General features: G+C 39.5%; 1 protein-coding gene across 1 annotated transcript in view; it reads left to right on the forward strand.

Moving 5' to 3' along the window:
• Window positions 1-26,460, forward strand: part of Atad5 (ATPase family AAA domain containing 5) — a 54,474-nt gene that overhangs the window by 20,225 nt on the left and 7,789 nt on the right. Inside the window, exons 7-19 of the mRNA XM_036194422.1 lie at window positions 5,200-5,384; window positions 7,446-7,600; window positions 8,868-9,027; window positions 9,801-9,989; window positions 12,387-12,483; window positions 12,940-13,019; window positions 13,439-13,578; window positions 14,759-14,909; window positions 20,405-20,581; window positions 20,929-21,065; window positions 22,304-22,397; window positions 23,794-23,858; window positions 25,788-25,968. Of these exons, the coding sequence (XP_036050315.1) occupies window positions 5,200-5,384; window positions 7,446-7,600; window positions 8,868-9,027; window positions 9,801-9,989; window positions 12,387-12,483; window positions 12,940-13,019; window positions 13,439-13,578; window positions 14,759-14,909; window positions 20,405-20,581; window positions 20,929-21,065; window positions 22,304-22,397; window positions 23,794-23,858; window positions 25,788-25,968 (1,811 nt within the window). The remainder of the gene's footprint in view (window positions 1-5,199; window positions 5,385-7,445; window positions 7,601-8,867; window positions 9,028-9,800; window positions 9,990-12,386; window positions 12,484-12,939; window positions 13,020-13,438; window positions 13,579-14,758; window positions 14,910-20,404; window positions 20,582-20,928; window positions 21,066-22,303; window positions 22,398-23,793; window positions 23,859-25,787; window positions 25,969-26,460) is intronic.

Below are 26,460 nucleotides of genomic sequence, written 5' to 3' on the forward strand. Positions count from 1 at the left end.
AGAGGTTCAGGGCTATCTTTAGCTACATAAGGAACTTGAGGCCAGCCCAGGATACATCAGACCCTATTTTTTGTTACTTGTTTAAGAGAGTAGAATGAAAAAGAAGTTAAAGAAGATGTAGGAGTGCAGGTGTGAGGTGGTGGAGGTAAAAGCTAGGGTGTTGGAAATGATATATGAATTGATTTTGAAAGATACATTTTTATGGGTTGTGTGTGTATGTGTTTTCTCCAGTACTAGAAATTGAACAGAGGACCTTGGACTAGGCAAGTACTCTACCATTGAACCACATCCCAGCCCTCTATTTGTTTGAGACAGGGTCTTGCTAAGTTACCCTGGTAGGCCCTTTATCCTCAGCCTCATGAATATAGGCTCGTGCCACCATAGCTGGTGAAATTTTTCATGATTACTAGGTTTGGGGTTAGGCCTGGGTACATTGTTTACTCCAGAAAAGTTATATATATATATTCTTTATTAACACTACCACCTTCATGACAAGAGATTATTATTTAGATTACTTATTCTTACTCTTTCTTAAAGATTTACATTGTCTTAGTCACTATTCATTTATTTAAAAAATGTATTTATTTACTATGTATACAGTGTTCTGCCTGCATGTATGCCTGCACTCCAGAAGAGGGCACCAGATCTCATTACAGATGGTTGTGAGCTACCATGTGGTTGCTGGGAATTGAACTCAGGACCTCCGGAAGAACAGCCAGTGCTCTTCACCTCTGAGCCACCTCTCCAGCCTCCCTTAGTCACTATTCTAATGCTGTAAAGAGACACATTATGAAAGAAAGCATTTAATTCGGGGCTTCCTTACAGTTTTAGAGGGTATATCAGGCTTTTTCTTTTGGGGCCACCGACCAGCTCCCAAAACATGACATGGAGACTTCTTTTTAGTTATGAATGGTTGGCCCAGTTTAGGTTCATTTCTGACTAGCTCTTTTAACTTAATCTGTTTCTCCTCATCTACCTTTTGCCTCAGGGCTTTTTACTTTTCTTTCCTTCCGGATATCTTATTTTCACTGCTTCTTGTGTCTGTCTGTCTGGCAGCTGCCTGGCTTCTTGCCCTAGGCTTGTCGCTCTCTTTCTCCTCGTTCTCCTCTTCCCTCTCCAGCCTAGATTTCTTCTCCTATTTATTCTCTCTCCCCTCCAGCCCTGCCTATCCTTTCTCTTGCCTACCTATTGGCTGTTCAGCTTTTTATTAAACCAAATGAGGTGCCTTAAGCAGGCAAGGTGAAACAAATGCAGCATAAACAAAAGTAACACACCTTTACATAGTTAAAGTAATATTCTGCAGCACAAACAAATGTAACATATCTTAGCCCAGTTAAAATACTATTCCACAACGAGAGGGGGAGTCCATTCTCATCATGGCAGGAGCATGGCTGCATGCGACAAGTGCTGGAGCAGTAGCTGAGAGCCATATCATGATCTGTAGGCAGACAGAAAAAGAGATGCTCTGAGTTTTGCATGGGCTTTTGAAACCTCTAAGCCCACCTCTAGTAACACACCTCTTCAAACAACCTTTCAAATAGTGCTATACCCTGGTGACTAATCATTCAAATATAGGAGCCTGTGGGGGCCAGTCTTATTCAAACTATTACACACATTAAAAATATTTTATCTATTTTTATTTATGTGTATGTGTCTGTACCTGCTTGTCTGTACGTAACATGTATACCAGTGCCTGAGGAGGTCTGAAGAGGGCATCAAATTTCTGAAGTGGAGTTACAGGTGGTTGTGAGCCACTCAGCACTCAGTGTAGGTACTGGGAACTGAGCTTGTGTCTTCTGCAAGAGCAGCAAATTCTCTTGACCACTGAGCCACCTCTCCAGCCCATTAATACTCTTATTTCTGTTAACTGTATTAGGTTTATGTCTTGTCATATGTTAGTTTTTTTCTGTTCTAGAACTGCGCATACATTTTATATGATATATATTTTTTGTGTCTGACTCTTTTGGCTTAGTACGCACACAGACACAGAGTCATGGACACAGGCATACACACATTCTCATCTCCCTTCCTCCCTCTTTAAGAGATGCCATGCCCAGTCTGGCTTCAAATTTCTGGGTTCATGCCTCAGCTTTCTGGGACTGGTAGGTGCATGGCACTGTGGTTGGCTATTCTTCTTCTACTTTTTTTTTTTTTTTTTTTGAGACAGGGTTTCTCTGTATAGTTTTAGTGCCTGTCTTGGATCTCACTTTGTAGACCAGGCTGGCCTCGAACTCACAGAGATCCTGCTGAGTGCTGGGATTAAAGGCATGCGCCACTGCTGCCCGGCTTGGCTATTCTTCATTTACATGTACCACATAGGGCAATGCATACCCAGGGTAAGTAAACAGTTTGAGTTGTAACAAATGTGCACATTTGTAATCAGCACTGCAATAAAGATAGAGAACGGTCTCATGATTCTCAAAAAAGTTCCCTTTGCTTCTTTCCAGCTAATCCTGCCCTCGAGTTTACTACATAGCCCAGGCAGTTCTGGGACTGACAGTCTTTCCACCTCTTCAGTTTGTCAGAACAATAAGTCTTTCAGGGGAGGGCACATATGTGGAAGTCAGGGCACAGCTTTGTGGAGTAGGTCCTTTCCTACCTTTATGTGGGTTCCAGGGATTGAATTCAGGTCACCAGGCTTGCATGGCAAGTACCTTACCTGCTGAGCCATCTTGCCAGATGTGGTTTTTTTCTTTTATTGAGATACTTTTTCATGAACTCACTATGTAGGCAAAGATGACCTTGAACTCCTAATTCTCCTGCTTCCTTCCGAGTGCTAGAGTTACAGACATGTACCACCACACACAGCCATAATAAAGCTTTCTGTCTTTTTTTTTTTTTTTTAAGATTTATTTATTATGTACACAGTGTTCGGCCTGCATGCCAGAAGAAGGCGCCAGATCTTATTACTGATGGTTGTGAGCCATCATGTGGTTGCTGGGAATTGAACTCAAGACCTCTGGAAGAATAGCTGTACTCTTAACCGCTGAGCCATCTCTCCAGCCTTAAAGCTTTCTTTATAAATTATCTAGATTCACTGGATGGTGGTGGCACACGCCTTTAATCCCAGCGCTCTGGAGGCAGAGGCAGGTGGATCTCTGTGATGGAGGCCAGCCTGGTCTACAGAGCGAGTTCTAGGACAGACAGTTCTGCACAGAGAAACCAGCTGTCCAGCTCTGAGGTTGACTCTTTAAATAAATAAAATAACCATTATTTTTATTTGTGTGTGTGTGTGTGTGTGTGTGTGTGTGTGTGTGTGTTTATATACTTTATGGGTGTGGGTGGCCTCAGAGGCTAGCCGAGGGCTCTTGGAACTTGAGTTATAGGCAGTTGTGAGCTTCCTGATATGGATACTGGGGACTGAACTCAGGTCCTCTGGAAGAGCAACAAGTGCTCTTAACTGCTGAGCTGTCTCTCCTGACCCAGTCAGTTCTTCTCATCTGGCTTAAGACTCATCTTCCCCTTGATTTTTACTCAAAGAAGAAAGGAGCACAGATATAGAATTTTTTTTTCCTTGTAAACCTTACCAGCCTTAAATTGTATAGAAAGTTTTAGTCCTTGGAAGGATGCATAAGCTGTGACATACCACCACACTCTTTTTATCCTTTACCACTCCAACTTCCTAGTCTCCTCTACCCTCACACTTCTCTCCATATCAGTTTAAGATTATTGTGATTCATAACCTCAGAAGAAGCCAAGTAAAGTTGAAGATCCTCAGTTCCCTGTTAATGGATACAGCACTGCTGTATTGTTATTATTATTTGAAGTCTCTATGTAACCTGCCTGGTCTGGAACTTAAAACAATTCACCTGCCTCAGCCTCCTGAATGCTGAGATTACAGGTGTGTACTACTACACCCAGCTTCTGTTTCTTTTTGTTAGTGGTGCTGGAGATTGAACATAGGTTCTCCCAGTGAGCTATTGTGTTAAGTTCTGAATGTGACACTGACTTTGATTTTCTGGTTATAATATACATGCTTATTTAATAACAACAACCCTCGTGCTGGGGGTGTAGTTCACAGGTAGAGTGCCTGTGTCATAGTATGACCCTGAGTTTGCTTTCTAGCCTCACACCAAACAACAGGGACAAGGAAGAAAACTCCCATCTGAGGAGAGTCCCAGTTAGTTAGTATTTTGGTTGGTGTCTTTTAATACAGGTTTTTTTTAATCTATACATATTTGCCTTATTTAATTTTCTAACGAGTAGATAAGCAAAAGAGAATTTTACCAGCTAATTTATTGGGTGTGCTTAATTTTGAAATTTTTTTTTTTAGGTTTCATTTGTATGTGTGTGCATGCATATGTTGGCATGGGTGTGAAGGTCAGGAAATTGTGACTTGCTTCTTTCCTCTATGTGAGTTCCAAGGATGGAACCCAGGTTGTCATGCTTGTGTGGCAAGTGATTTTACCAATGAGCCATCTCACTAGCTTGAAGATAAAATTAAAAAAAAAATTTTTTTTTCGAGACAGGGTTTCTCTGTGTAGTTTTGCGCCTTTCCTGGATCTCACTCTGTAGACCAGGCTGGCCTCAAACTCACAAAGACCCTCCTGCCTCTGCCTCCTGAGTGCTGGGATTAAAGGTGTGCGCCACCACTGCCCAGCAAAATGTTTAGTTTCTAGATATTTTGTTCTTTAACTTTTTTGCATTTATTTATTTACTTATTTGTGTGTATTTTGTGTGTGGAGGGCAGAGATTTTTTTTTTTCCCTACTACCATGTTGGTCCTAGAGATTGATTTGGATCATCAGTCTTGGTAGCAAGTGCCTTTACCTGCTGACCCTCACACTGGTCCTACATAGTTTATTCTTTACCTCACTTTATTCATTCATTTATTATCTATCTATCTATTTAATTTTAGGTAGTATCTTGTTCTGTAGCTCTGGCTCTCCTGGAGTCACTATGTAGACTTATCTGGTCTTGAATTCACAGAGATCCACCTCCTTTGGCCTCCTGAATGCTGGGGTTCAAGGCATGCACCACTACACCTGGCTATTTTTTAAGTTATTTATATTACATCTATTTATTTACTTACATTTGTATAAACACACATTCCATAGCATGCATGTGGAGATCAGAAAACAATTTGTGGAGCTGATTCCTCCACGTTGTAGGTCCTGGGCAATTGAACTCAGATTGTCAATTTATTCCATTAGGTACTTATAACTTTTGCTTTCATTTTTTTAAATAATTTTCTTCAAAGTCAAGATTCATCAGAACAAACTCAGGATTGTGATGTACAATTTAAAGCAAAACGTGATTTTCTACGGAGTGGTTTGCCAGATTTACTGAAACGACAGATTGCAAAGAAAGCTGCTGTACTAGATGTTTACAATGCAGTGAGTACCAGTTTCCAGAGGGTTGTTCATGTCCAACAGAAGGATGATGGTAAGTTTGTGTGTGTGTGTGTGTGTGTGTGTGTGTGTGTGTGTGTGTGTTTGCATGTGCATGCGTGAATGCATGTATGTTTTTGTTTATTTATTTAGACAGGGTCTCTCTGTTTAGCTTGGCTGTCCTGGACCTCTCCAGGAAGATCAGGCTAGCCTGGACCTCTCCAGGAAGATCAGGCTAGCCTCAAGTGTATTTATTTTTGAGCCAGGGGCTTATTCTGTAGCCCAGTCTGACCTTGAACTTGTGTATTCTAGGCCTGAAACTTAGCAGTACTTCTGCTTTAGCCTCAGTATAGCCCATAGTCCCACTATAGCTCCAAATGGCTCAAACTATGAAAGCTCCTGTTGTCACTTTCAGATGTTAGAGTAACAGGTGTGTGCCGCTGTACTTAAAACTTAGCCTCACTTTTACCTTGTGCTGAGGATCAAACCCCTCGCTCCCATATTCAGTTAGGTATTCTATCCTCTAAGGACATTTCCCTGTCCCTTCCTATCCCCCCACCTTTTTTTTTTTTGTTTGTTTGTTTGTTTTTTGCTTTTCGGGACAAGGTTTCTCTGTGTAGCCCTGGCTGTCCTGGATCTCTGCTTTGTAGACAAGACTGGTCTCAGAGATCGCCTGCTTCTGCATCCCAAGTGCTGGGATTAAAGGTGTGTGCCACCACCACCTGGTTGATACTCTGTTTTTTTAAACAAGAAAAGGAGCTGCCAAAATGACTTAGTGATTAGGAACACTTACTGCTCTTGCAGAGGACCTAGGTCTGAGTTCCAGAACCCACACTGAGGCTCAGAACCATCTGTAATTCCAGCTCCAAGAGATTGGGTTTTATTGCATTCAGTAAGGAAAAACCTCTCCTGTCCTCAATGAGCACCTGTACACATGTGCTATACATACATTCATGCAGGCACACACATATAAAAATAAAACAATCCTAGTATTTAGGAGATAGAAACAGGAGAAACTCTGAGTTCAAGGCTAGCCTGGTCTACATAGCATGTTCCAGGCCAGCTTAGCTACATTATAAGACCCTGTCTTTAAAAACAAGAATGAAATGCTTTTTAAAAATTAATAAATTTTTGTTTGTTTGTTTTTTATTTCTCAAGACAAGTTTTCTCTATGTAGCCTTGGCTGGCCTCGAGCTCACAGATATCTGCCAACCTCTGTCTATCAAGTCCTGGGATTATTAAAGGTGTGTGCCACCAACACTCAGCAATAAATACAAAATTTAAAAAGAAGAATGGGGTAGGTTTTCTGGTTTTATAGCATTCTTGGTGATTTTAATGATTACAAGTATATTTTACCCTTTTTTCCCTAATTCTAGGACTTGTTTACTAATGATGCTCTCATGACGAGCAAAAAAGGCCACATGATTTTTATTATCCCTTATGTCATCCTTGCCTCCCTGATATAAGGGACCTTGAATGAATACTGTTTTAATATTTAAATTTGGGCTTCTTGTAAGGCTGGATCTTGTAAGGCTAGTTCATGGCCTGTTGGGTACGTAGCAGGTTAGTGCCAGCCTGAGCTCCGTAGTGAGGCTCTAACAACAGACAAACAAAAAATCAAACACTTAGACAGACTCCAAATCAAAATGCTAAACAGTCCCTTAGTTTTTGAACCTACATACCAAAGTTGATTTAAAAAGAAATGAGCTTGCTGGTATTTGGTCATTTTTGACAAATTAAAGAGAAGATGAGGTAATTTTTATCAGCTGTTTTTTGGTGGGGGTCTTGCTATGAAGCCTAGGTAAATAAGCCTTGCTCTCTTAGTCCTGTCTCTGCTCTCCAGTGTTGGGATTATAGGAGTGTACCATGGTGTGGCCCAGCTGTTCTTACTTCTTATTCACAGTGGATTCACTTGGGTGTTTAGTATTTTGTTTGAACCATTCAGCTGCTTTCATTTGCTTGCTTGCTGGGATTTTTGCTTTTGTTGTTGTTTGGTGTTGCTGAGAATTGAACTCCAAGTCTTATATATAAGATTTGTCAGGCCTTTTCTTGTTAGCATGTTTGATTTTCCGTAAAGGAATACTGTAAATTCGGATACTTTTCTGTGTTTCTTTAGAGTATTGGTTATGGCATTTGAAGCCACCGTCTTGTCCTCTGTTAACTGAATTTAAAGAATTGAATACTAAAGTAACAGATCTCTCAAAATGTGTTGTTGCTCTTGGTGAATTTTCAACATTGAATTCAAATCCAAGAAGTAATTCTGCTGTTGTGGTAAGTTCAGAGAAAATATACATGATTTCATGAATTATTCTTTCCCAGCTTTCAGAAGAAAACACTGGCTATCAACTGTTTAGCCTAGAGGTTCTTCTTTTCCTAGACTCTAGTTTTAAAAACAAATCTAATTGAAATACAGTCTCAGCCAGGCAATGGTGGTGCACACCTTTAATCTCACCACTCAAGAAGAGGCAGGAGGATTTCTTAGTTCAAGGCCAGCTTGGTCTACAGAGGTAGTTCCAGGACAGTCAAGGCTACACATTGAAACCAAGTCTCAAAAAAACAAAAAAGAAAAAGAGAAATACATACTCTCTTTAAATAGTCATAGAGCTTTAAAATATATATGTATGTATGTATGTATATATATACACATATATTTATTTATTTATATTAATTTTATGTGCTCCTGAGTGCATGTATGCATACAATGTATGTACAGGTGCCCACAGAGACCAGAAGAGGGCATGACATGCCCTAGAACTGGAGTTAACAGGCAGTTGTGAGTCACCTAATGTTGCTTCTGGGAACTGAAGCCGTGTCCTCTACAAGAACAGAATGCTCCTAATGACTGAGTCATCTCTCTAGCCCCTCAAAGAGCTTAAAACATCAGAATAATTCATAATAGAGCCAGGCATGTGGATGAGTATAAACAAAGCACTTGGAAGGCTAAGACATGAAGATTTAAGACATTAAGATTTAAGGCCAGCTTGGGCTATATACTGAAGTCTTGTCTTTATTTTTATTTAATTTTGAGAAAGGGTTTCCAACCTCACTATGTGGCATTGGCTGGCATGGAGCTCACTGTGTAGACCAAGCTGGCCTCAGACTCACAGAGATCACCTGCCTCTGAGATTAAAGGTGTACACCCATGCCTGGCAAGACTCTACGTTAAAAAAAAAAAAAAAAGAGAGGGTTTGGGGATTTAGCTCAGTGGTAGAGCACTTGCCTAGCAAGAGCAAGGCCCTGGGTTCGGTCCTCAGCTCTTGGGGAAAAAAAAAGAATAAAAAATCATTTTAATAGAATATTAGATTATACAGCACATTTAAATACTTTGTAAGCTAGAACTAATATATAAATTATAATTAGTTGAAAGTAGAGAATAAACATATGAAATAGGTCCTCCCAAAGCTAAATTTTTGTGTTTAGTGACTAAAGCTAATATTCCATTGATAGTGACTTTCTGGGCAGGAAGCATTTGATAGTGTTGTAGCTAAGGCAATAGATGATACAGGCTTGTTACTGTACATATTGTTCTTCATTGCAGTTGATGAGGACAAGGAAGGATTTTACTAAAGAAGTAAGAAATCTTTTGCTGGAGGAAATAACACAGTCAAATCCTGAATTTTCTTTAGGAAAATATTTTCCCTTGCTTCTAAAAAAAAGAATTGAGCACCAGGTACTTTCTGAGGGTCATAGTAAACAAGGTTAGTGATAATTATTTACATCTACATTTGAGTTCTCTCTTTCTCTCTGTTTTTTTTTGGGGGGGGGGGGGGGGGGTGGGACAGGGTTTCTCTGTGTAGCTTTGCTCCCTTCCTGGTTCTCTCTCTGTAGACCAGGCTGGCCTCAAACTCACAAAGATCCTCCTGTCTTTGGCTCCTGAGTGCTGGGATTACAGGCATGTGCCACCACCACCCGGCTCTCTTTGGTTTTTTTGAGACATGGTTTCTCTTTGTAGTTTTGGCTGTCCTGAAACTCACTTTGTGAACCAAGCTGGCCTTGAATTTAAAGAGATCTGCCTGCCTCTGCTCTGCCTCTGGAATCCTGGGATTATTAAAGGCATATGCCACCACCAACCATCTGGCTTACATTTGAGTTTTGAAAAGCTGAAGACCCAACCTTTGACTCTTAGAAGTGGTTAGCACAGACAGAACTTGTCTGCCACTTGGCAAGGGAGATTGTTTGTTCCTGTTAACTTCCAGAGATCCCAACCCAGGCAGATCTAGTTATGTTAAAATGCTGATCATCCATTAATAAGCCTTAAATGAGATCATTGCAATTTATGTATCTTGTACAGAAGGCGGTCTAAATGTTAAGGTCTCCAGCTTACTCTAATTACATAACATTTGATTCTTAATTTTTCGTCATAATGTTGTAAGACTATGGGATATTTGAAAGTGATGGGAAGATTATTGGGTATTGAAGATTATTTTTGTTGATTATTAAGCACATCCATTTCTCTTAATTTCCAAAATAGCAAGTCCACAATTACAGCCTCGTGTCAGTCAAAAAGAAACCAAACGGAAATGTGTGGAAACAGGAAATCAAAAGTCAAAAAGAAAGAAACCAAATGAATATTCAGTGAGCCCAGAAGAGATAAAGGAGAAGTCAGAAGATCTTGAGAAAAGAATCAATTCTTCTGGGATAAATCTATATTCTGCCAAAGGTATATCTCTAAATATCTCAGGGAAGAAGCAAACTGCTGTAAGGATATGTAAATCGAGACAGAAGCAGTAGAAGATGAGGACAGAGTCAGTAGCAGAAACACTGTCCTTTCCTAGTAAATTGGGTATTTTCTCCCTCTCCTCCTAGAATGCTTGTTTTTTTAACCTCTCAATCTCCATCCCATTTTGAGACAGTCTTATGTATCCCAGGCTAATCTCAAACAAAGATGACCTTGAGTTTCCTGCCTCAACCTCCGAAGCCTCAGGATTGTGAGCATGCCATATTTATGCATATTGCCTGGGATTAAAGCCAGGCCTTAATGCATGCTAGGCAGATATCCTACCTACTGAGCCACATTGTGAACCCCTAACCTGTCATTCTTACTTACCTCTCTCATTTTTTTTGGTGGGGTGTGGTTTTCAAGATGGTTTCTCTGTGTAACAGCTCTAGCTGTCCTAGAACTTGCTTTGTAGCTCAGGCTGGCCGCAAACTCACAGAGATCCACCTGCCTCTGCCTCCTTAGTGCTGAGATTAAAGGCACACGCCACCACTGCCCGGCCCCCACTCTCCCCACTTTTCAGTCTTCTGATGGCCTCCCAAATAGTTGTGTTGGCTCACATAGAAGCTTATTAACACATAGGTGTGTAATTTATGGTTTTATTCAGTTCCTCTATATACACGTGCTTTTTTGTTTTCAGACACAAGGTGCTGCTGTGTATTCCTGGCTGGCCTTGAATTTAGGAGTATTAGGATTGTTGGCAGCCACCACACTTTCCTTCTACTTCTGTTTTTTAAGCCAGAGATAAGCCAGACCTGGTGGTGTAGGCCTATGATCCAAGTTACTCGGGGAAGTGGAGTCAGGAGGATCACAAGTTTAAAGTCTACCTGTGCTATAGAGTTGAGTTCAAGGCCAGCCTGAGAAACTTAGTGAGACCTGTTTCTGGGACTTTGGCTCAGTGGTAGTTCCATCCCCACTGAAAAGGAAGGAAAGGAGGGAGGGAAACAAAGCCTGTAATCATACTGTTTATATTGATTTTCAGTATATTTTGCCTTTGTACACATTCTTATTCTATTCAGCATATATGTATACACACACAGACATCTTGTCCAAGACATTCTATTCAGTTGATTTGTTGTTCCTTGAGACAGGGTTTCTCTGTCTTTACTGGCTGTCCTGGTACTCACTCTAACAGCAAGGCTGACCTTGAACTCAGAGATCCTCTTGCATCTGCCTTCTGAGTACTGAGATTAAAGACATATACCACAGCCAGGCAGTCGGTGGTGGCGCACGCCTTTAATCCCAGCACTTGGGAGGCGGAGGCAGGCGGATCTCTGGTCTCCAAAGCGAGTTCCAGGAAAGGCGCAAAGCTACACAGACAAACCCTGTCTCGAAAAAAACAAAAACAAAAAACAAAGACATATACCACCACACCAGATTCTATTGAGTTAATCTATTTTATATAAAGTTTATGAAGTGTTTTAATACTTGATATGGCATGTCACCTACCATTTTCTTTAAAACATTTTTTATTATTTTATTTATGTGTATGGGTGTTTTTCCTGCATGTGTATCTGTGCATAACAAGTGTGGATGGTGCTAGCCAAGGCCAGAAGAGGGCATTGGGTCTCCTGGAACTGGAGTTACAGATGTTTGTGATCCACGGTGTGGGTATTAGAACAAACTTGTGTCCTCTGGAAGAGCAGCCAGTGCTCTTGATTTCCAGAGAGCCATCTCTCCAGTCCTCTCACCTACTGTGAGGGATATTTTTATGAACTGATTTCTTTAAGTATACTATCAATTTCCTCACCTGTATAAATCCCATTGAGGTTTTGAGTTTTCATTGGTTGGCATATTAGTTTGGAGAGAATTGCCATTTTGATATTCTTCTCTGTTAGAGGTGTATCCTTTGTCTCTTTATTCAAATTGGCTTCATAGATTAGAGCTTGCCTTTGTTCTTTAGCTAGCTTACTGTTTTCTATGCTACACACTATTCATAATGGTTCATAGTGTCAAATATGGTCATTTAAAATGTAGTCATTAAAAGTTGTAATGCACATACATTACTCCATTTTTAATTTTTTTTTTTTTTTTTTTTTTTTTTTTTTTGAGACAGGGTCTTACTATGTAGCATGGGCTAGCGTGGAATTCACTGTGTAGATCAGACTAACTTGGTCTAGATTCAGAGATCTCCATGCCTCTGCCTCCTGAACACTGAGATTAAAGGTGTGGGACTGGTTTTAAATGTAAAGTTTTAAAAATAAATTTTTGCATTTTATGAATAAGATTATTCCTATAGCTTTTTAAAAATTTCAATTATAATGAGGTAAATGTCTAAGAATGTATGCTTATGTCAAGGAATGAATAATACCTTAATGTGTTTTTTAATTTTTGCTTTAGGTTCTGGAACTGAAGACATGCTTTGGACAGAAAAGTACCAGCCTCAGAATTCAAATGAACTCATAGGCAATGAGTTAGCCATAAAAAAGTTATATAGGTTGGTAAAATTTGTAAAAGAATTAAGAAATAGTTTATGAATCTAGTTTTGCAAATTAGACTAAAATTTGGAAACTGTAAAGTAATAATATTACCTTTTTTTTTTTTTTTTTTTTTGGTGTTTCAAGACACGGTTTTTCTGTGTAGCTTTGGAGCCTGTACTGGATCTCACTTTGTAGCCCAGGCTGGCCTCAAACTCACAGAGATCGGCCTGGCTCTGCCTTCTTAGTGCTGGGATTAAAGGCGTGTGCCACCACTGTCTGTTTTTTTGTTTTAATATTTGTTTGTTTTTTGGTTGTTGTTTTATTTTTGTTTGTTTTTCAAGACATGGTTTCTCTGTGTAGTCCTGGCTGTCCTGGAACTCACAGAGAGCCGCCTGCCTCTGCTGGGATTAACTAAGTATGCAACTACTGCCCAGCAGTTCAGATTCTTCGAATTAATATTTCTTTTATGACAGTTGGTTGAAGGACTGGAAAAGAAGAGCTGAACTGGAAGAAAGACAGAATTCGAAGGCGAAAAGAGATGAAAAACAGGAAGGTATTTTGAGTTATAGTTTTTTTTTTTTTTTAATTTCCTTGAACAATTTTTGAGATAAATTGGCATAAATTTAAGGATTAGTATATATTTGATTTTTAAAAATTGTTTATTTATTTCTATTTTTATTTGCACTTTTTTGCCTGCATGTATGTCTGTGTGAGGTGTTAGACCCTGGAGTTACAGACAGTTGTGAGCTGCCATGTAAATGCTGGGAATTGAACCTGGATCTCCTGGAAGAGCAGCCAGTGCTCTCACTGCTGAGCCCTCTCCCCAACCCCATATTTGATTTTTCTACTCTGAGAATTCACTTTATAGTGTTTATTGGCAAGAAATCTGTGGGGTTTAATTGCCGTGTTTCATGAGGTAAAAGAGCTACCCAAGCAGTTAATCATTTTACTTGTATTTGAATAATTTTTCAGATTTGTCGGATAGCATGGACTTTAAAGGCAGTTCGGATGATGAGGACTGTCATCTTTGCAACACTGTTCTTATAACAGGGCCAACGGGAGTGGGGAAAACTGCTGCCGTGTATGCTTGTGCCCAGGAGCTCGGGTTTAAGGTTAGTAGTTAGCTTTGATGGTTGTTAAAATAAGAATAGAAAAACTTGGCAATGTTCCTGTAGTCTTAGCATTAAACATGGAGGAGCAGAAATCCAAGGCCAGCCTATGTTAATGAAGCCCTGTTTCAAAAAGAGAAAAAGGTGATGTGGAAATGATTCAGTTGGAAAAGTGCTTGGAAAAGGACTGAGTTCATATTCCCCAACACCTGTGAGAAAGCTCCTAAGCAGTACATACCTGTTGTCCCAGTGTACCCTAATAAACTTGCCTGAGGGTCAGAGGACAGCCACTAGATTAGACACAGAGCCAGGCAGTGGTGGCACATACCTTTAATCCCAGCACTTGAGATCTCATGCCTTTGCTGGGAAGCACACAGGCCTTTAATGCCAGGAAGTAGTATGGCAGGACAGAGAAAGGTATATAAGGCCTGAGAACAGAGGAGCTTGCTCTTTCATCTTTCACCCTGGTATCTGGCTCAGGGTTTCTTATTAAAAGACCATCTAAGACATCCCGGGGCTGGGGAAGTGAAGTTAGGCAGATTTCTGGAGCATACCTGATGGTCTCACCAGCCATGAATATCAGGTTCACTAAAAAACCCTTTCTTTTTACTTCCCTTCCCTTCCCTTCCCTTCCCTTCCCTTCCCTTCCCTTCCCTTCCCTTCCCTTCCCTTCCCTTCCCTTCCCTTCCCCTCCCTCTCTCTCTCTCTCTCTCTCCCTTCCTTCCTTCCTTTCTTTTTCTTTTTCTTTTTCTTTTCCTTTTTCTTTTTCTTTTTCTTTTTCTTTTTTGTTGTTGTTGTTTGAGACAGGGTCTCTGTAGACCAGGCTGACATGGAACTTTTAGTTCATCTGCCTTCTAGTGCTAGGATTGCAAGCATGCTCCACCTCACAGGGATCAAAAGACTCTTTAAAAATCAATGTGTGGAGAGATTGAGGAGGACACCCAAGGTCATCCTCTGGCTTCCACATGCACACACTCCCACTTGCTGTGTGCTCGGGAGGAAGGAGGTGTAATGGTTCACACTTGGAATCCTAGCACTCAGGAAGCTGAGGGCTGAGGCAGAATTGCTTTACATTTGAGCTCAACCTAGGTTACAGTGTGAGACCTTGTCTCGAAAAGAAGAAAGGAAAGAAAGAAAAGATAAAGTCTATTTGCCTTTTTAAATATATATATTCTTCTTTTAGATATTTGAAGTGAATGCCTCTTCCCAGAGGAGTGGTAGACAAATCCTGTCTCAGCTGAAGGAAGCTACCCAGTCCCATCAAGTAGATAAACAAGGTGTAAACTCCCAAAAACCCTGCTTCTTTAATAACTACAACCTTGGCAAGTCACCAAGTAAGTAACTTATTCCCTTGAGCTACAGTGACCTTTGGAAAAATAAAATCCGAGGAAATAGTTCTCATCAACACGTGCCATTTTCTTTTTAGCCTTTCCTGCACATAAACATATTTTTGTTCCCAGGGCTATTTTGAAATAAAATAAATCTAAATCTCATAACCTAAATCTCAAGACCATTCTATTGTTCTAGTCCATATGTACTTCAATTTATGTTTCTAAACATTAAGGGCATTTAAAAAAAACATAGTAGAATGGGCTGGAGAGATGGCTCAGAGGATAAGAGCCCTGGCTGTTCTTCCAGAGGTCATGAGTTCAATTCCCAGCAACCACATGGTGGCTCACAACCATCTGTAATGACATCTGGTGCTCTCTTCTGGCCTGCAGGGACACATGCAGGAGAATACTGTATGCATAATAAAACAAAAAAACATAGCAATAGTATCATAATCAAACCTAACAAAATGAGGCTTATTCCTTGCTAAAAATAGGCTGGTTTCAGTTTTCTGTGATTTTGCATGGTTTTGTTTTTGTTTTGTTTTTCAAATCAGTATCCAAACAAGGCTCACATCTCACATTTGATTAGTGCTTGCTTCTTAGGTTTCAAATCCCTTCCTTTTCTGTTCCTATCGTTTATGTGTTGAAGAACTGAGTCCTTGTGACACCGTGGATTTGGCTTCTGAGTATATTCTCACTGGATCTATCAGTTACCATATTCCCCTTCCCCACATTTCGTATAAGCCGCTTGTTATGGACTGTAATAGATTCTTTTCTATGGTATGACTGAAATACAGGACTAGAGAGGCTTGTTCTTCCTATGACATCATGAAGGAAGACCTGTCCATGTCTAGTGATTGATGAATGAGTTCAAGTGTTTTCATTCATTCTGGCTCACTCTGTCATATCTTCAATGTTACTGTACAGCCATTAATCATTGTTGTCTAATAGAAGATGTCTCACTGCTTACCAGATTCATCTATTTCTCAGTTGTTTACTCCTTGCATTTCCGTTTGAATAGTTACTGCCACATATTCAAGTTTGTGGATGCGTTCTGTAGTTTCTAAGAGGCTTTCAGTGCCGTCAGCATAGTTTTCATTTCCAGAAGTTTATGTGGGTCTTTTTTTTTTTTTTAATCCTTCTGTGTTTCTAGTTATCATATACCCCATTTTCCTACAAATATTTGATCATGTGGAATGTGATTACAGCTGTCTCATTGTTCTTGTCCATGTTTCTGTCTCCTGTTTAATTTCTGAGTTATTTTTCAGCTTTTTCTGTCTTACTTATAATTTTTTATTATATTTTATATATACATATATATATATAATTCTTATATTATATTCTTCTGTTTCTTTTGATGGCTGATGCTTTTTTATTTTTTAGATTTATTTTTACTTTTGTGTGTGTGTATGTATGTCTGCATGAGTTCATGTGTACCATGCATGTGCAGTGCCTGCAGAGGCTGCAAGATGTTTGATCCCTGAATTTTGGAGTCACAGGCAACTCAGATCTGCCTGATGTGGGTGCTGGGAACTGAACCTGGGTCCTCTAGAAAAGCAGTAAGTGCTCCTAACCACTGATCCGTTGCTCCAACCTGAAAGCCTGATACTTTTAATTGCCTGTCAGACTTTGTACAGTTTATCTTGTTAGAGCTGGGTATTTCTGTCTACTGTAACTGTCCTTGACATTTGTTCTGAGTTTGTTCATTTCAGGTCTGTTAGGCTGTACTAGACAAGATCATAGCAGCATTTAGACCTGGGTTGATTCTGCTCCTCTACTTGGTACTGCTTCTGAGCACCCTTGCTAGTCTCTCATCAGTGATGACGTTTGTTGGTCTCTCCAGTGAAAAGAATGAATTCAGCCAGGCATGGTAACACATGCTTTTAATCCCAGCACTTGGGAAGCAGGTTGATGGATATCAGTTTGAGGCCTGCTTTGTTTACATAGTGAGTTCTAGGCCTAGGTAGTAAAACCTTATCTCTAAATCAAAAAATAAAACAAATAAAAAAGGATGAATTTGCCATTCCTAGATTTCTGTTTGTTTCGGGATTTGTTTCCTGTGGCCCTTCCATCATGAGTATTGATTTTAGATTTGGCAAATGAGGATTCTGCAGACTTCAGAGCACTCTGCATAGCTTTCTCAATTTGTGTATTCTCTCTTATAGGCTCTGTCTGCCCAGATTTCCTCATCTCCTGTCTAGTCTTAGACTTAGGAAAATGTGGGCTGGGTTTTTCTTTCCCAGTGTGGCTTAGGAATTCTCTCAAAGCAATAAGCTGGGCAGTCTTTGTGTCTTGTCCCTCGGGGATCACTGTCCTTTGTTGGATGGTAGTCAAAAACATGAAAAATTTTTCATACCATATGTCCATTTTGTTGTTATTGTTTTGGATGGAGAAGTAAAATCTAGTCTCAGATCCTCTTTCTTACCCTGCCTAGAACCAGAGTCACGTCTTTTTTCTTCTGGTGTTTTATACTCCCCTCTCTCTGGCAAGGAACTGTCTCAGGTACTCTGTATCCTTTTGATGTGGCCCAGGAGTCTCTATCATCTTGTTTTCTGGCGTGCCAATTGGCCCTATACTTAGAGTTGGCTGGAGGTGATTCTTCTGTTGGAAAAGTTTGGGGAATGATTTTTTTTTAAATTTCAATTTGAGTATCTTGAAATTAAAGATATCATATAATGCCAGGTATGGTAGCTCACACCTGAAATATGAGCATATAGGAAGCTGAGGAGTGCCATGAATTCAAAGCTCCCCTTAGTTGCAGAGTGAGAAATTGTCTCATAAAAACAAAGAAGCAGGCCTGGAAAGATGATTTAGCTGTTAAGATTACTACCTGTTCTTCCAGAGGTCCTAGGTTCAATACCCAGAACCCACATGGTAGCTCACAACTGCCTGTAATTGCAGTTTTGTTGGATCCAACACTCACACAGATACATATGTAGGCAAAACACCAATGCTTGAAAGTAACAGTAAATTAAAAACAAAACACAACATCAAAAAAGAAGTAGACAGACTTGTGATGTAGCTCAGTTGATAAAATGCTTGCCTAGAGTGTACTGAACATGATGGTGCATAACTCTAATCCCAGCCCAGCAGCTCAAGGTCATCTTGGGTTCTATATCCAGTTTAAGGCTAGTCTGGGTAACATGAAACCCTATTTAAGGAAAGAATCAAGCCGGGCGGTGGTGATGCACGCTTTTAATCCCAGCACTGGGAGGCAGAGCCAGGCGGATCTCTGTGAATTCGAGGCCAGCCTGGTCTCCAAAGTGAGTTCCAGGAAAGGCACAAAGCTACACAGAGAAACCCTGTCTCGAAAAACAAAAAAAAACAAAAACAAAAAAGAAGCAGTAGTATTTCAAAACTATTAATCCTTTGTCTATGTCAAAACCAGAAAAATAAAACAAAGTAGTTCTTCTGCTATTTTTTTATATAAAGAAATGTTCTAAGATTTTACATCTCTTATCTATGTTATTAAAATGTTCTATTTAGATTTATTTTATTTTATATGAATGTTTTGCCTGCATGTGTGTATGTGTACCATGTGTGTGCCTAGTTCCCACAGAGAACAGATGCATTCCTTGGATTCCTTGGAATTAGAGTCCTAGATAGTTGTAAGCCATTATATGGGTGCTGGGAATTGAACCAAGGTCCTTTGGAAAAGCAACAAGTGCTCCTTTTTGTTTTTTGTCATACCCCCCACCTCATACCCCAAGACAGGGTTTCTCCATGTGGTTTTGGTGCCTGTCCTGGAGCTCCCTCTGTAGACCAGGCTGGCCTCGAACTCACAGAGAAACACCTGGCTCTGCCTCCCGAGTGCTGAGATTAAAGGCATAGCCACTGCTGCCCAGCTGCAACAAGTGCTCTTAACTGCTGAGCCTTCTCTTGGCCCCAGAATATCCTGTTTTTTAATAAAAATATAGTGTAGGGGTTGGGGATTTAGCTCAGTGGTAGAGCACTTGCCTAACAAGCTCAAGGCCCTGGGTTCGATCCTCTGCTCAAAAAAAAAAAGAAAAAGAAAAAAGAAAAAGAAAAAAAAATACATATTTTAGTGTTATATCTCATTCTGTTTACTAAACACCTCTGATATGCAAGTGATAGGATAAAATCCATAGCTGTAGTGGGAACAAACATAAACAGGGCTTAGTTATGGAATTAAGTAGGGTGGTAACTCAGGAAGATAGGGCTCTACTGTATAATTAAGACATGTAGGGACTAAAACAATGATGAAAGTTCTGGGGGAAAAAAATTCATGCTTCTGTAGAGTAGAGATCACCTCTTTATGTTTTGACTTGGTATCCATCCTCCAGAACATCTTTGGAAACACACACTACTTGTTTGTAATACTGATGTACTATAGAGCCCAGTGTGTGCCTTTACCAGTTTTCTACCAGTATCTTCTGATTTCAAGCAGCGCTAGCAAAAATAACTGAAGGAACTGTGAATGTTATTTCAAAATCATGTGTTTATAACAGGTGTTTGGTACATACCTGTAATCCCTGCATTCAGAGGGCAGAGGTAAATAGGATTGCAATGTTCAGCATAGCTTCAGTGATGGACCTGGCTGGGGTGCTGAGGGAATGAAGAAAAAATTAAAAACACAAGCCCACAGAAAATCTGGGATTGGTGGGCTGGGTTCTTTGATGGAGAAACATCATAAGCTCAGTGTGTTTATTAAATAGAGTTGAAGAGAAGCAGAGTTATTGCACCCAGCTGCAAAAGGAGATGGGGTTATCGTATACAGATGAACAAGGAGGCAAGGTTTATGGTATATAGCTGACCAAGGAGGCAGTTTTAGCTCATCTAGGTAGGAGCGGTCTTCAGGCTGTAAACATGGGGAGGGAGAGGCTATAACAGATATTTTCTGCATGTACCATCAACATCTACACATGGAAGAAAGGAGGCTTTGCCATCACTCTGAGCCTGGGGGAGTGGGTGCCATTTTCTGAGACTCTGGGGTCTTTGACATGTCTGTGCCCATGTCAACAATACACATTTACTCAGGCCTCCACTTAACTCAGGGTTTCATCCACAGAGCCCCCACAGAGGCTCAGAAGCTTGAGTTCTATGAGTACCATAGAAAGACTTCTTCAAACAGTCAATCAGAGAAAAGTGTGTATTTTTTGAAAAGAGCATCTTTTCCAAATAGTTGCTGTGTCCTGTCCTTCTGTTAGAATATATACAACGGCCGGGCGGTGGTGGCGCACGCCTTTAATCTCAGCACTTGGGAGGCAGAGGCAGGTAGATCTCTGAGAGTATGGGGCCAGCCTGGGCTACCAAGTGAGTTCCAGGAAAGGTGCAAAGGGAAACTCTGTCTTGAAAAACTAAAAAAAAAAGAATATATACAACAATCCAATATCTATATAGAATATTTGCATATAAGAATGTAAGAAAATGTCTGCTTTTGGTTTTTATTGTGTAAAAGTAGAAATACACTGTGGATAATTTTACCATGCCATTAGTATAATTTTAGAATGTTCTTAAATGTAATTTGTTTTTCATAGAAAAGTTAAATTCCCCTGGGAAAGTTGTTATATCACCAAGAAAGCTTCCTCCGTCATCACCAAAAGGAAGTGGGCAGAAGCGAGTGCTTCCCCCTAAAACTTTGGCAAATTATTTTAAAGTACCCTCCAAATCCAAAAATAATGAAGAAGTAGGAGCACTCATGGGAAATAATAAAGGTAAAACATTATTTTAATAAAGTAAATTAACCTTGTTGCATGAAACTGTATTTCATGTGGTCCTCTGCTATTTATTAAGCCTCAGTTATGCTAGTGGTCCTAAATATAGAAGTGTCACTGTTCAGTAAAATTTGATATGGGAGTTCAGTTTGTTGGTACACTTGGTGTTTTTTAAAAGTGAGTTTTGTCGGGCATGATGGCACTCTCCTTTAACCCCAGCACTTTGGAAGCAGAGGTAGGTAGATCTCTGTAAGCTCAAGGCCAGCCTGATCTACACAGTGAAACCCTGTCTTAAAAGAAACAAAAACATAAGTTTTACCTAAAATGTTAACATTGTATTTTTGCAGGAATCAAAAATTCTTCTTTGGAACAGAGGCAAATTATTCAGACTAAATCAACAAATGCAAATAATTCAAATGTTAAAGAAATCGGAGCTGAAGAATCCAGTAGAAAGAATGCAACATCTCTCATTCTCTTTGAGGAGGTAGGCTTGCAGAGGCATGCATTAATCTCTGAGTAGAAACATTTTAACGATTAGTTTTCTTATAAGGAATTATAAAACAGTAAGTCCAACTTTAGAATAATATTTCTCTTTTTTTAAAGAATGGTAAATTTTTTGTAACATTTTCTTTGTATTATTTTATGTATGTGGATATTATGCCTTCCTGTATGCTTGTACACCATGTGTGTGCACCACCTTAGGAGGCCAAAGGAGGGTGTTGGTCCTCCCGGAACTGGAGTTAAAGATGGTTTTGAGCTGCTATGTGGATGCTGAGAATCAAACCCAGGTCCTCAGAAAGAGCAATTAATGCTCTTAACTACTAAGTCATCCTTCCAGCCCTGTCTAGAATAATTTTAAGATGATTAACATAATTCAGTATACTGATTATTAACTATAGAAGTTATTATGAATCATATCTACCCAGCTATTAGTGATTGTGTTTTATTTAGTTTTTTGTTTGCCTGGTTTGTTGCTGCTTGTTTGGGGGTTTTGTTATTGTTGTTTTGAGACAATGTGACAGGGTTTCTGTGTAACAGCCCTGGCTGTCCTGCAACTTACTTTGTAGACCAGGCTGTCCTCGAACTCACAGAGATCTGCCTGCCCTGCCTCTCGAGTGCTGGGATTAAAGGTATATGCCACCACCGCCTGGCTTTTATTTAGTTTTAATGTTTACTATATTACCATATTACCATCTTAGAAATTCTTTTATGGTATAAGACATAAACTTTTTACCAGGCAGTGGTAGTGCACATCTTTAATCCCAGCACTTGGGAGGCAGGTGGATCTCTGAGTTCAAGGCCAGCCTAGTCTACAGAGCAAGATCCAGGACAGCCAGGACTACACAGAAAAACCCTGTCTTGAAAAAAACGAAACAAGGGGCTGGAAAGCACTGGCTGTTCTTTCAGAGGTCCTGAGTTCAATTCCCAGCAACTACATGATGGCTCACAACCATCTGTAATGAGATCTGGTGCCCTCTTCTGGCCTGCAAGCATGAATGTAGGCAGAACACTGTATACATAATAAAAATAAACAAAATAAATTAAAAAAAAAAAAGAAAAAACAAAAAAACCCATAAAATTCCAGCAGTGCTCAATTCATACTTTTCAAAAATTAATCAGTGTTGATTCTGACATAGTATGTCTACTGTGTATATCTATAACTGATCTGAATGAGTGTATTGTTACTCTCACTATATTAATATTCTCATGAATGGTTTGTAGGTTGATATCATTTTTGATGAAGATACTGGGTTTTTGAATGCAGTCAAAACATTCATGGCAACAACTAAACGTCCAGTAGTTCTTACTACAAATGGTACGTAACAATGATTTCAGCACAGTTTCTTTTCTGTTGAAGTAGTTTGGAAGAGCTACTAACTTTAAATGTGAGTTTAGAAAAGCATGGTGTGGGCTGGGGAGATGGCTCAGCAGGTCAAGGCCCTTTCCAGACAAGTCTATTCATCTGCATTTGATCTTGAAACCCACATAAAGGTAGAAGGAGAGAGCCAGTTCCACAGGGTTGACCTGTTATTTTTAAATGCTTATGTATACACTCACACACAAAACACACACAGACAATAATAATAAATGACATTTTAAAACAAATGGTAAATGGGGGCACTGGAAGGGTGGCTTAGTGGTTAAGGGTATTTATTGTTCTTGCAGAGAACCTGGGTTCAGTTCCCAGCACCCACATGCAGCATACTACTGTCTATAACTCAAATTCCAGGGGATTTAATGTCCTCTCTGATCTCCTCAGGCACCAGTTACTCACATGGGACACAGACATACATGCAGACAAAACACTCAAACACATAAAATAAATAAATCTAAAAAGCTTTTTTTTTTTTTCCTTTTCAAAACACAGCATAGTGTGGTCTTTAATTCCAGTACTCAAGAGGCAGAGGCAGAAGAATCCCCACAAATTTGAGGCTGGCCTGATGTTTGTAATGAATTACAGGCCAGCTAGTACTATATAGCCAAATCTCTCTCAAAACAAAACAAACAAAAACAATCAGACACCAAGGCTACACTGAGAAACCCTGTCTTGAAAAACAAAAACAAAAAAAATGAATGAAAAAGAAAAGAAAATCTTAATAATCATAGGTTAGATAATAATTTATTTAAAATGCAATAATTACTTTAGATCAAAATAGGAAGTTCCTTCATGAGTTATTATCTGCATGATACTGTAGTCTCCTTTCATTTGAGAGGGATACTTCCAAGACTCTCCCCATGGATGCTTGACAGTTCACATAGTGCCAAACTGTATATATACCCTTTCCCTATACATACATACTTAGAACACTTGTAAGAAATTACTAGTAAGAATTTAACAACTAATCACCGAGAGAACAGTTAAAAAATTACTAACAATTGTAAATGTAAGGACCTGGAGAGATGGCTCAGCCATAGAGCACATGCAGTTCTTACAGAGGTCACTGAAAACCAGAAAGAAGTATCAGATCTCCTGGAGCTGGAGTTACAGGCAGTTGTGAGCTGTCTGATACAGATGCTGGGAACTGAACTCCAGCCTTTACAAGATTAGACTGCACTATAGCCACTGAGCCATCTCTGCAACTTCCGTGTTTGAATTACCAATGAAATGCCTGAGTTTTCCATAGAAAAGTATAACTGGGAAAAGTTATTTAGTGGTCTCATGTTTTTGTTTTGTTTTGTTTTTTAAAAAACATTATGTCATTTTCCTATAGATCCCACATTTAGTTTAGTGTTTGATGGCTGCTTTGAAGAAATAAATTTCAATATTCCTTCCCTGGTAAGTTTTGAGTTTTCATGATCACAGATTATGTGTACCACAATTATGTAAAAGATATCTTTTAAATTAAATTTATATTTTTCAAATGTGCTTTTTAAAGGCAAATGTTAAAGCTTCTGAGTTTTAGGAAACTTGTGGTTATTTCTTCTTTTGCTTTAAAGGTACCTTATTTAAATGACCACTACTACAGGGTTTTGTTTTGTTTTTCAGACTACACTCACTCTGTTTTTTTGTTTTTTTTGTTTTTTTGTTTTTTTTTGGTTTTTCGAGACAGGGTTTCCCTATGTAGTTTTTCACCTTTCCTGGAACTCACTCTGTAGACCAGGCTGGCCTCGAACTCACAGAGATCCGCCTGCCTCTGCCTCCTGAGTGCTGGGATTACAGGCTTGCAACACTACCGCCCAGCTGGGTTTTTTTTTTTGTGTGTGAGATAACGTCTCTCTATATAGCAGTGACCTGTTGTTGGCTTTTTGTGGTTGCCTCATTTTACTCAACATAGGTTTGTTTAGTTTGTTTGTTTGTTTGTTTGTTTTGAGACAGGGTTTCTCTGTGTAGTTTTGGTGCCTGTCTTGGATCTCGCTCTGTAGACCAGGTTGACCTGGAACTCACAGAGATCCCCCTGAGATTGAAGGTGTGTGCCACCACCGCCCAGCTCAACATAAGTTTGTATATGTTGTATCTGTGTTGGCTTCAAAATCAGTACGTAGCTGAGGATGACCTTGAATTCTTGATCTTCCTGCTTCTCAAAAGTTTGTAGGCTGGGATAACTGATATATGTCCCTACACTTGGCTCTTTTTTATTTCTTTCTGATGCTTTACTTGTTGACGAAGACATCAGTGCCACACTAAGTGGAGGTGTTGGCAGTGGACATTTGTAGCTGTTTATAGATGAGATAGACTATAGACAGGAAGCGATCACTATTACTATTGGCCACAAAGTTAGCTGTAGACTTTTGTTTTTGTTTTTTTGTGCATTTTTGTAGGATTGAGGATATTCTCTATTAATTGATTTTAAAATAATTTTTTTTATAAAGAAGTGCATGATTTAAGTTGTATTTTTTTGTTTCTTTTGGTGTTTCGAGACAGCATTTCTCTGTGTAGCTCTGGCTGTCCTGGAACTCAGTATTTAGACTAGGCAGGCCTCGAACTCACAGAGATCCACCGCCTGGCGTATTTTTCTATTACTCTTGAATATTGCACTGGTTGCATGTGGCACAGGTTTCATTCTGAGTACCCCATACAGTTTTGGTTTACAGAGTGAGTACCAGGACAGCCAGGACTATGTACAGAGGCCTTGACTCAAAATTTGAGAAAAAAAAAAAAAAAAGGAGGGGTGGGGAAATAAAGATTTCTAAAAAATCCTGTCAAGTGTACCATTTTACTTAACTCATCTCTATAAAACTGCCTGTTGTGTTCAAGTTATAGAATTTTGTGTAAGTTTCCTTGCCAGGCTGAATGTGGTGGTACACACCTGTAATCCCAGCATCCAAGAGTCAGACTCAGTGAGGAGCCTGAGTTTGAGGTCTGCCTGGGCTGTGTAGCAAGATCCTGCTTAAAACAACAACAAATCAGTATGGGGGAACATGCAAGTAATCCTAGCACCTGGGAGGTGAAGGTGGGAGACTCAGAGGTTCAAGTTCAAGGCCAGCCTGGCTTGTATAAGATTCATACACAGACAAACACATACAGGTTTTTGTTGTTGCTGTCCTGGACTATATACAATCAACACAAGAAGAATATATAAATGCCTTTAATTTGGTGGTATATGCTCTTGTGTTTTCTAGAGAAATTTCATTCTCAATAAGTTTTAAGATATTATGGAGTTTAACAAAATTCTTGATCAATATTCAGAATTATTACTCCATTTCTGTGAGTTACGTAACTAACTGTGTCTTTCTCTCCCCCATATCTTGTTTTTCTGTTTTTAAGCTAAATGTTGCTAGCTATCTCCAAGTGATCTGTTTAGTTGAAAATTTCAGAACCGACTTAAAAGACTTTGTAACCTTGTTGACTGCAAACGCTTGTGACATCAGAAAAAGTATCCTGTACTTACAGTTTTGGATCAAGAGTGGAGGTGGAAATTTAGAAGAAAGGCCTTTGTCACAGTGTCGTAAGTAGTCCGTCATGAGGGAATGTTCTATAGAGCACCATATTCTTATATTTAATCTACTCTATCAAGATATTCTTAAAGTTGCAAATTCAGTGGCTAGCTATTCTGATTTTTAAAATACTTACACATACATCTGCTTTTTTAAATAAAGGTTTTAAATACATTAAGTGTAAGTAAGTAGTTGGGTGTGGTATTGCACACCTGTAGTCCAAGCAGTCTAGAGACTGAGGTAAGAGGATCAGAAATTCAAGGCCTTGCTTGTCTGTATAATAAACTTAGGAACAGCCTGGCTACATAACATCTTCTCTCAAAAAACAAAAAGGTGCAAATGGATTGAACTCACAAAAAGAAGAGGAAAAAAAATTTCCAGGGCCCAGTATTGTGGCCCATGCCTGTAATCCTAGTTCTGCAGTCTCAACAAGGTGAAAAGAGAAACAGGATGGTCCTTAGACTTGTTTGTTTTTGTTTTTTTTTTTTAATGACGCTACTCAA

This window comes from Onychomys torridus, chromosome 8 (genome assembly GCF_903995425.1).
Source record: "Onychomys torridus chromosome 8, mOncTor1.1, whole genome shotgun sequence".
Taxonomy (NCBI): Eukaryota; Metazoa; Chordata; class Mammalia; order Rodentia; family Cricetidae; genus Onychomys; species Onychomys torridus.